The sequence below is a fragment of the Nansenia antarctica genome (genome assembly GCF_963989245.1).
Source record: "Nansenia antarctica genome assembly, chromosome: 19".
Lineage (NCBI taxonomy): Eukaryota > Metazoa > Chordata > Actinopteri > Argentiniformes > Microstomatidae > Nansenia > Nansenia antarctica.
Genome location: NC_137692.1, coordinates 19191137 through 19201136, shown reverse-complemented (window position 1 = coordinate 19201136; position 10000 = coordinate 19191137). Strand labels below are relative to the sequence as shown.

General features: G+C 45.1%; 1 protein-coding gene across 1 annotated transcript in view; it reads right to left on the bottom strand.

The window, feature by feature from the left end:
• slc30a6 (solute carrier family 30 member 6) overlaps positions 1-10000 on the bottom strand; it is a gene marked incomplete at its 5' end in the record, with an annotated part of 54949 nt that overhangs the window by 19209 nt on the left and 25740 nt on the right. Inside the window, 3 exons of the mRNA XM_080549128.1 lie at positions 1523-1603; positions 7330-7395; positions 7564-7606. Of these exons, the coding sequence (XP_080405254.1) occupies positions 1523-1603; positions 7330-7395; positions 7564-7606 (190 nt within the window). The remainder of the gene's footprint in view (positions 1-1522; positions 1604-7329; positions 7396-7563; positions 7607-10000) is intronic.

The following is a 10000-nucleotide window of genomic DNA, read 5'->3' as shown; positions in this document are numbered from 1 at the left end:
CGACAGTTGCCGTGCCATAAATGTTTTGCAGTTCGCTGAGGCACAATGAAATCCAGGAGCAGGCTGGCGTTGAACACAGTGTGGGGTTGGACAGAGTTGTGTGTGAAAGTGGATGGTTTTATGTCATAACACCAGTGTGTGTGTGAGTGCTGTGGTGTGAAGACAGACGGATATAAAAAGGGAGTGATGATGATTATGATAGAACATGCTGGGGGCTGGTAGTGGCAGACTGATAGTAACCAGCACCACTCTGGAGACTAATCACAACCAAAACACACACACACACACACGTGCCCCACAGTGGTGTAGCGGTCTAAGCACTGGCCACTAGTGCATGCTGCCCACCGGGGACTGGGTTCGAATCCCAGCTCGCCAGATCCGGATATGGCTGGGGCACACACGGGGAACGGCATATTGGGCGGCCGTTCCCGAGGGCGGAGTATTTCCGGACAAGGATCCGTCGCGCAACAGTGCCCCCGGGGTGCCGGAATAACGGTGCTGGGCTCGAGGAGCCAGTCAGCTAGTCTGCCTGGCGGCCTCCTCTGGGACTGCCGGCCACGGGGGTCGTGCGACGGATCCTTCGCAATAGGCAGGGGATAATTGGATGCTAGGTTGGGTTCAATTGGCTACCAAATTGGGTGAAAAAGGGATAAAATCTGAAAAAACAAATAAAAAAATAATTTAAAAAAACACACACGTGCGCTCGCATGCTCTCACACGCATGCACTCACTCAAACACGCACTCACACGTTGCTATATTCTTGTGCTAGATGTTGATCAAAAAAGTTACAACAGCATGGAAACTGCAAATCACAAGCTAACGTTAGCTAGCTAGCTTAGTAGCTACATATCCTGAGCTTTGAAGTACTGTAATAATTAAGTAAATCCAGTCAAATGGAAAGTGCACATGAACAAAATATTTTGCATGTTCAAGAGAGTTGTGAGCGCTCGCAATGCCGCTTCTCTCTTCAAATGTCCTCAGCTCATCTCCGTGCTTTGAATTACTGTAATAACCCAATATTGGTAGAAAGCTCAGCTTTTCTGCTTTCAGGTTGGATTGTTTTTTTCGATGGCACATAATTATAGTTTAGGAATTACTAAGCATTGTGTAAAATGCCACATGGACAGTTTTATTAAGGCATTTTATATATATGCCCAACCCTAATGGACAATAAACTGCATGCACGCCACAGACACAGACACAGACACACACACACACACACACACACAGACACAGACACAGACACAGACACAGACACAGACACAGACACAGACACAGACACAGACACAGACACAGACACACACACACACACACACACAGTGGTGGATATACTACTTTGCAACCATGTGTCTGTGTCATCATTTCCCCCCCCCTCCTACGCAAGATGTGGCCGTTGAGTCAACCCTGCTGCTGAGTGCATTGGGCCGAGGTGAGGAGGTGTTTTGTGGTCTTGTTTATGCACAGGCTGCAATATTCAGTAGCCCCCCCCCAGGCCCACCGCCCCCCCCAGGCCCCACCCACCTCTCCTTCAGAATGAACAGAGCTCCCAGCTGGACCAGCACCGTGGAGGCGAACACCGCCACCACCTCCAGACGCTCAAACCTGCAGGTAGGGAGAGAGAGAGAGAGAGAGGGAGGGGAACACACGTCAATACACACTAAGTATACACACATTCTGCTGCAGACACAGGAAAAACACACACACACACACACACACACACATACATACATACATACATACACACACATATACACACACACACACACACACACACACACCCATACCCACACACACACACACACACACACACACACACACACACACACCCACACACACACCCACACACACACACACACACACACACACACACACACACACACACACACACACACACACACACACACACACACACACACACACACACACAAACAGATGTTACTCAAATACTCTTTGCTACTACCAAAGCTGTACAGGCAGGGTTCAAGAGCTGTGTTTCTGTATACGTTGACATTTTCTATCTGAGCCACTGACTGGTGGTAGCCATGGCAGCAGATGTGTAAAATAATGCCTTGAGCTCAAATATCTGTCACTGATCTGATTGCATCATTATAAGCTTCTGTATGGAAAAACATGGCCACGTCAAACAGAAACAGAGACACTGTACGACCACATAAATCAAAATCATAACCGAAATCATAAAAAAGAACTACTGATAATATCACTGATTGCATAGTGAGTCTGGACTAAGTGGGGGAAGGTGCAGCAGAATGCACCCTGGTCTGGTTCTGATGTGGACAACCACAGCAGGTTTAATGAATGAATGAATGAATGAATGAATGGTCTTTATTGTCATTGCTATAGTACAGGTACCAAACAACGAAATTTGGGAGGGGGGGCTCCCCTGGTGCTAGGAAACAAAACAAAAAAAAAAACAAGAAGGGAAAGGAGCTGGTTTACATAAATAAAGGCTATGTACACGTAATCAAACGGTTACTACGGTTACGGTCCTAATCCCCAATACAACTGGACTGCATCGGCCTAAGCCGCTGTGACCTAAATGGTCTCACTGGTTCTAATGGGCGACAAGACAAACAGCCATGTTTAATATTATTCACCAGTTGATGCATCTGCTGTTGACAACCAACCTGACTGGGAGCCGTGGAACGAGGGAGAGGGAGAGGGAGAGGGAGAAATGCAATGTTTTCCTTTACGTGCTATTTGATGGTTACCTGTCTGTCGTTTAACTTATTCACTTTACGTTTCTGGATGATCTTGTGTGTTTCATTTCATTTCATTTATTCTTGAAAGGACAATTGAGGTCACCCTCATTTCCAATGTCGTCGAGACATAAACCCCTTTCACATATATGAGCAGTAGATTCCATGGAATATACCTGGTATGGTGTATGTGTGAACTTGTATGTGTGAACGTGAAATTCGATCAGGCATTTTCCCTGGTTTGATTGATTGATTGATTGAAAACTTTATTAGAAGATTTGCAGAAGTAGGTACATGAAAGTACATATTACATACAAGGTCAACTAACAGGATAAAAACCCAAGAAAGCCACTGGCTTATTTCAATTGGGGTCCTTGATTCTCAATTCATCGTTACATGTAAGACAGACAAAAAACTAGTACTATCTACAAGATAATACAGACAAATAACTAGTACTATCTACAAGATAAACATACATCCAACATGGGAAGAACAATACAACAAAACATAAGGTATGTACAGCGGGTAGGACAGGTGGGGACATACACCACAGGTGGGGGCGGGGGGACAAAACAACAAGTATGTACAGTGTGTGATCATGGTGGGGGGGGGGGGGTACAAAAACACCAGTAGATTTAGGCGGGGGGGAGGGGGGGGGGGGCGACATAATAACATTGCGTTTGCTCAGAGTGTAGACCAGGTAGGGGGGTGGGACAAAACAACTAGTATGTGCAGAGGGTATTTCGGGTGGGGGGGGGGGGGGGGGGGGTGGGAGACATAACAACAAAACAACAAGAATATATAGAGGGTAGTCCAGGTGGGGGTGTAGTCTTTTAATTTGATTTTTGATTTAGAGGGTCCAGTTACGGATTGCAGCCTCCTGTAAATGTTTTTTGAGAGTGGTTTTGAAGGTGGGCAGTGTTTTGCACTCCTTTAAGATTATAGGAAGGGCGTTCCACATTTTTACTGCATAGTTTGCAAACGAGTTTAACCCCTTGTTTGTGGTGCAACGCGGTTGAACGTGGTTCGTGGAGCTTCCTCTGGTATTGTAAGTGTGGACGTTGTTCACTTTTTGGAAGTATGTTGACAGGTACATGGTCAGGACCATGTATGATTCCATGGAATTTACAGGGAAGCCATAAGCCCAATGCACATGGCGTGCGATTTTGTCGCACAACAACATTCGATTCTCAATTCACACCACCGAAGTGTGTGGGTGTGAATGGAGAATCGAATGTTGTCGTGCGACAAAATCGCATCGCACGCCGTGTGTGCATTGTCTCATTCAAAACAATGGAATCGAATTCGGCGGTGCGACAAAATCGGGGCCGTGTACATTGGCCTTTAGGTGTGAACAGAAGCCTGGACATTCCCTGGTCCGGAATGCAAAGGGTTACGTATGTCTGACGCAAGACGTTTTCACATGGAACAAGTTAACCAATCACAGCAAGGAGTTTCTCACTTGGTACTTTTTGTTTGGTCCGCTGATGTTAAGGAGTTGTCTACTTAACTCAGGTCACATCAGCCAAAGTAGTGATAAATATAATTCCACAACTGGATACTACTTTGTTTCCAATCATAGTTAGCTAGATTACTAACTTAGCTAGATTACTTACTTATCAAATGTACATTTTGTGATATAGACGCATTACGGAGCAGTGCACACACTCCATCTCCTCTCAGCTGTCCTGCATCGTGCAGTCAGCAGGGAGACAGACCGCAGCGCAGAGCGCATAAGAACTGCCCCAGACCCCGAATATCGCTACTACTAAATATAATTCCACAACTGAATACTACCTCATTTCCAATCATAGTTAACTATCTTACTATCTCGCTTCAACTGTGCTTACTTGGGCCGGCAATACAGTGTGCGCTGCGCTGTAGCTGTAGTTCTTCCATACTGTGCTTTTGGACTACGGTAGTATAGTATGTTTATATCAATGGTAATGAAGTGCTTTAGTTGCCGAGCGAACTTGGTGAAGGTAAGCATAATACGAGTTGACTCGCTGTTAAATTAATGTAAAAAATATGATGAAAAATACATATAAAACAGAGGTATGATATATGGCAGATATATATATATATATGGTATATGGCAGTCTCACGCGCCTGTCTCGTTCGAATTCACGTCTACTGCGTTCCAGTTCTGCATCCAGTTGAATGCGTGATTCAAGAAGCTCGTGCAAACCCGGGACATGTGAAAAGATGCAACCCAGCAAGCTGCTTGCCCGAGGAGGAGTTACAAAGTACTAGCAGAGAGGCTAGAAAAAGTAAAAAGCAGACTATAAAAAGTAAAACATTAAAATTCATCTTGCTTTAAAATGTGATGAAATGTGTCATGTTTAACTTTGTACCATTTACAGGTTAGGTTTGCTTCTTTTCACTTAGATATTAATTGTAAAAGGCATTAGGGCTGCCCACATTTTTGCCCTCCACTGTATGTGTGTGGGTGTCAGATGTCTGTCTACAGTACTGCCTGACTGTCTGTCTGTCTGTCTACAGTACTGCCTGACTGTCTGCGCAGTGCTGATTCAAGCTCTGCCTTGCAACAGTCAACTAAAGACATGGTGCCAGTGAAGGAAGGGTTAGGGCAGCGCTCCATCCCAAAACTGCATGTTCCTGTTATGCCCCAAGTCCTTAGCACAGGTTGTGGGGGCAGTGAGGTGGGACGAGGCGGAGACGGTGGTCTCGAGGAGGCTAGATGACTTGTCTATGACATGTCTTATTCAAGCCGAAGGAGGGCAGGGGTCACAGGGTTACACGAGGTTTAGCAGCACGACACACAGCCCCTGGAGCCATGCCCAAATATAGTCCCCACCGACACCCTTAACACAACACACACACACACGCGCACACGCGCACACGCACACACGCACACACACAGTACGAACACACGCACGCACACACACAGAACGAACACACGCACACACACACACACACAGACAGACAGTACGAACACACGCACACGCACACACAGACACAGACAAAAAAAACACAAACACACACACACACTGACCCTAAAACACACGCACATCACCCAAAAACACACACTACCACCAACACCCCCCCACCCAAACACACACATATGCATGGATGCGCGCATGCACGCACCAATGAACGCATGTAGAGAATCTGCAGCTAGGCATGGCTTGGTATGGTTTGTGTCGCCATTCACTGTGGTTTGTCTAATCATCAACTAGTCAGTGAAAAAAAACGGGCGTGCCTCACGCATCTGTGCATTACGTTAGACGCACTGCTGGGAGTAGACGACGGCTTAAATAGTTTATGCGTGCAGTAGTTTGTGTTGAAGGGCAGAAATGGTTTAGTTACACTGAAATATTACAAATATTAAACACTACGAATATAAAATCTTACGCTGGGCTGGGCTGTAGTGGGGCTGGGTTATAGTGGGCTGGGTTATAGTGGGGCTGGGCTATACTGCCCTGCAGAGGCTAACCGCAGGAACTAAAAAATGTTCAAAAGTGAAGAAAAAAAATGTGAAATTTAACTTTCTCAATATTGGTTTTATCTTGTGAAAAAGTTTCAGAGTTCAATCTTGCTCCATTTTTAGAGAAAAGGGATAGAAAGAATTTCCTACCACACATTTGGCTGAATAGACATCGTTCTCAGTTTCACTGTTTGCGTAGTTACTGCGGTTAGTTTCTGCAGGGCAGTACAGTGGGGCTGGGCTGGGTTAGAGAGGGGCGAGGGGCATGGGCCGAGCCGGGCCAAGCCGGGCCTGGGCAAGTGCGTAGCTAGCTGGGTTGAAAAGCTTCCAGTTGAAAATTAGGTTATCAGTGTGCGCTGGCTCGGTGGCTGACCCATTGGAATGGCCCAGTGAGCACATTAGGGCTAAGTGAAGCTGAAAAGCAGCTTTGAGAGCAATCACCACTCCTTAACACCCTAAGGTTAGAGGTCGCCAACAACCTCACTGAGCTGCCCCATTACTGAGAAAGCTCAGCTCCACAAACACAGCTTCAGATGATGTGCCAACACAGGCCTGTAAATGTATGGCCGTTTGTGTGTTGGCCCCAAACATGGACGACGCAGCCTTGTCACAATGTGTCAACAAAGGCTTTGTGTGTGAGTGACGCTAGGACAACACACACAAACACAGATACACAATACAGTTACTCACACACCAATCCTAACACAGCAACCCTAGCTGTATATAGCTGTATACCTCTATACTAAACTGATGTTTATAATACTGTACATTGCTGTATATTGCACATTGGACATGTGGCCTCTTTGATATCACTTATTTTTAGTCATCTGCACGACATATACTGTACATAAGCTACCACACTGTATAAGCTACCTTAACTGTACATAGCTCATAACTGTATAGACCTCTAAACTACCGTAACATGCCTTACTGTACCTATCACTATGATTGTCATGGTTTTTATATCATGTTCTTATATCACTATTTGCACTTCTGGTTAGATGCTAAACTGCATTTCGTTGTATAGTACTTGTATGACCATAACGTTTTAATCTAATCTAAATCACCACCAGCATTGCAGGTACAGTGCTGTGTACTGTGTACTGTGTAACACACACACACACACACACACACACACACACACACACACACGGTATACTTACCCAAATGAGTAGAGCTGACTGGGCTTCTTCATGGTGACCCAGGAGCTGATTAGACATGTGATCAGACTGGGGGGGAGGGGGGGGGGGGGGGTAGTTACACACTGCTTGAAAGACCCTGAACACTGGTTATGAATAAGCCACTGTTGTTAAAACTAAAACATCTTCATTAGGGATAACAAAATAATAGACAACAGCAGGTCTACAAACAATTGTATAGATCAGGCGGAAACTCACCTGAACAGATCGAAGATGGTGAGGTATGTGTACGCAGTTAAGGCTGAAAAGAGAGAGAGAGAGAGAGAGAGAGAGAGAGAGAGAGAGAGAGAGAGAGAGAGAGAGAGAGAGAGATGATCAACGCTCTGTATTTAGGTATCAACAACTAAACAGTTGTGAAACGAAGAAAGAGAGTCTGAAAATGTCGCTCTGTTTTAGCTAACGGAAACCAAGTACCATGTATGTGAGACTACCAGGAACTGTTTATCTTGGGGAACTACATGAAATAACCAGACAAACGTCTTTTTGAAAAATCACAAAAATCATAATTCACAAAAGCTGACCCTCTCACACAAACACATCATTCGGCCAAGGATTCCCCTGTTCTTTCTAGGAGAGGTGCCAGTGTAGCTGAGGTGTCTTATCTCTCTCTCTCTCTCACACACACACACACACACACACACTACTACTACTACTACTAGCTGAAGAGCAATGCCGGGCTAAGGGGGTCGGAGGCGGCGCTGTGAGATCCACTTGCAAAAGCGGCTTTACGTAAGCCGGGTATGATGGAGAGCAGCTTAGGGAAGAGTTGCATGGAGAGGAACATTTTGTTTTCACACTTCCCGTCTCTGTGTTGGCCAAACTGAGGTGGTGTAATCCTGCCGGCTCTCTAAAGAGATCCTGGCTCAGTACAGGAGACAGGAGGGGACACCGTTACGGCTCAGGTCACTACAGCACGATGCGCTGTTACGGTTCAGGACAGTAGAAGACAGTCTGGCACCGTTACGGCACACGTTTGGACAGGACATAGGACACAATGAGGCCCGTTAGAGCTCAGGGGAGAACGGTGAACCACGGACAGAGAGGCAGCATAGCTCGGCACACTAGTAGGAATAGATTTCAAGATCCTTCTGCTTCTCTATAAAGCTCTCACTGGCATAGCACCAGAATATTTGAAAGACCTTTTGCTAGCATATCAGCCCCATAGAGCTCTCAGGTCTTCTGACACTGGTCTTCTCTGTGTACCACATGTACAAAAGAAGAGATTTGGTGAGGCTGCATTCTCATTGTATGCACCCAAATTGTGGAATGCACTGCCAGTTAACATTAGGGATGCAACCTCAGCAAATATGTTCAAGTCAAGACTAAAAACCCATCTTTTTAATATTGCCTTTAAATGACAAAATAATTAAATTAAGATTATAAAAACCCATCCTTTTAATATTGCATTTAAGTTACAAAATAATTAAATTAAGATTATATATGATTAAAGCACTTTGAGCTGCAACGTTTGCAGGAAAAGTGCTATACAAATAAAGTTATTATTATTATTATTATTATTATTATTATGAAAGAAGGGATATCCTGCATACTGCATACTCTACTGTCTACCATAAGCCTACTGGGACATAGGGCCATGACAGACTCCTATGGGCCTAGTAAAGGCATGCCATTGGCCTACTGTAACTGCAAGGCATAAGGGAGGCTTACTTATGGCTTAATTGGTGATCACAGTAATATATGCTAACACCCTGAAACAACAACGCAACAACAACGCTGTACAGTGTATAGGACTGGAAAACAATGGATCATGCACTGGAACAGTGGAAGAAACGGTCACCGTCATCTCTTATCGTCATAGTTACTAGGAGTGTAACGGTACGGTACACAACATGCGTTTTTTTAAGTCACGGTTCGTTTTTTGGTACAGCAGGGTAAAAATTCACAAAACATATCATTAATAGAGAGAGAGAGAGAGAGAGAGAGAGAGAGAGAGAGAGAGAGAGAGAGAGAGAGAGAGAGAGAGAGAGAGAGAGAGAGAGAGAGATGGATAGATATCCAACCATAGGTCGTGAGAGTGATAGCAGATGCTTGGATAAGTCGTGGACAACTGTAGTTCATGCTTGTTTATAAAGGACTGGTATGATTTGCTGGCTGAAATGCGGACGAGAGGGAACTACCTAACGAGGCTCGATTACTTTCAACATGTGTTTAAAACCTGTGTTCTCGACAACAGAGAGAGTCCGCTGCTATAAAAACGTTGCACTTTCTTAACCTGTGACGTTCACATTCGGGTGATGTCCGACTCAAATGAGTGAGCAAGTTGCAGCTGCATACCCGATCGCAGTTGAACAACGCCGGCATAATAGCTTTGGTCCGATCCACCTGTCTTTGTCCATTGTCATTGTAGGTAACTGAGAAACCGTCATTCTCCGAAACAGGAGACTTAACGGGAAGCTTGAGGCAACATCAAGCTCTAGTTTATCTGTGTTCGCCGTGTGTGTGTAACGACTGCTAAATGACTAACGATCTCTCTGTGGCGTGTGTGTGCATGCATACTGGCTGAGATGACTTCTTCAACACACCAAAAAGTACAGTGGGTAAAAGAACGCTGCATTCGTTCGGTACACATAAATGGAAAATGGACTGCACTTATATAGCGCCTTTATCCAAAGCA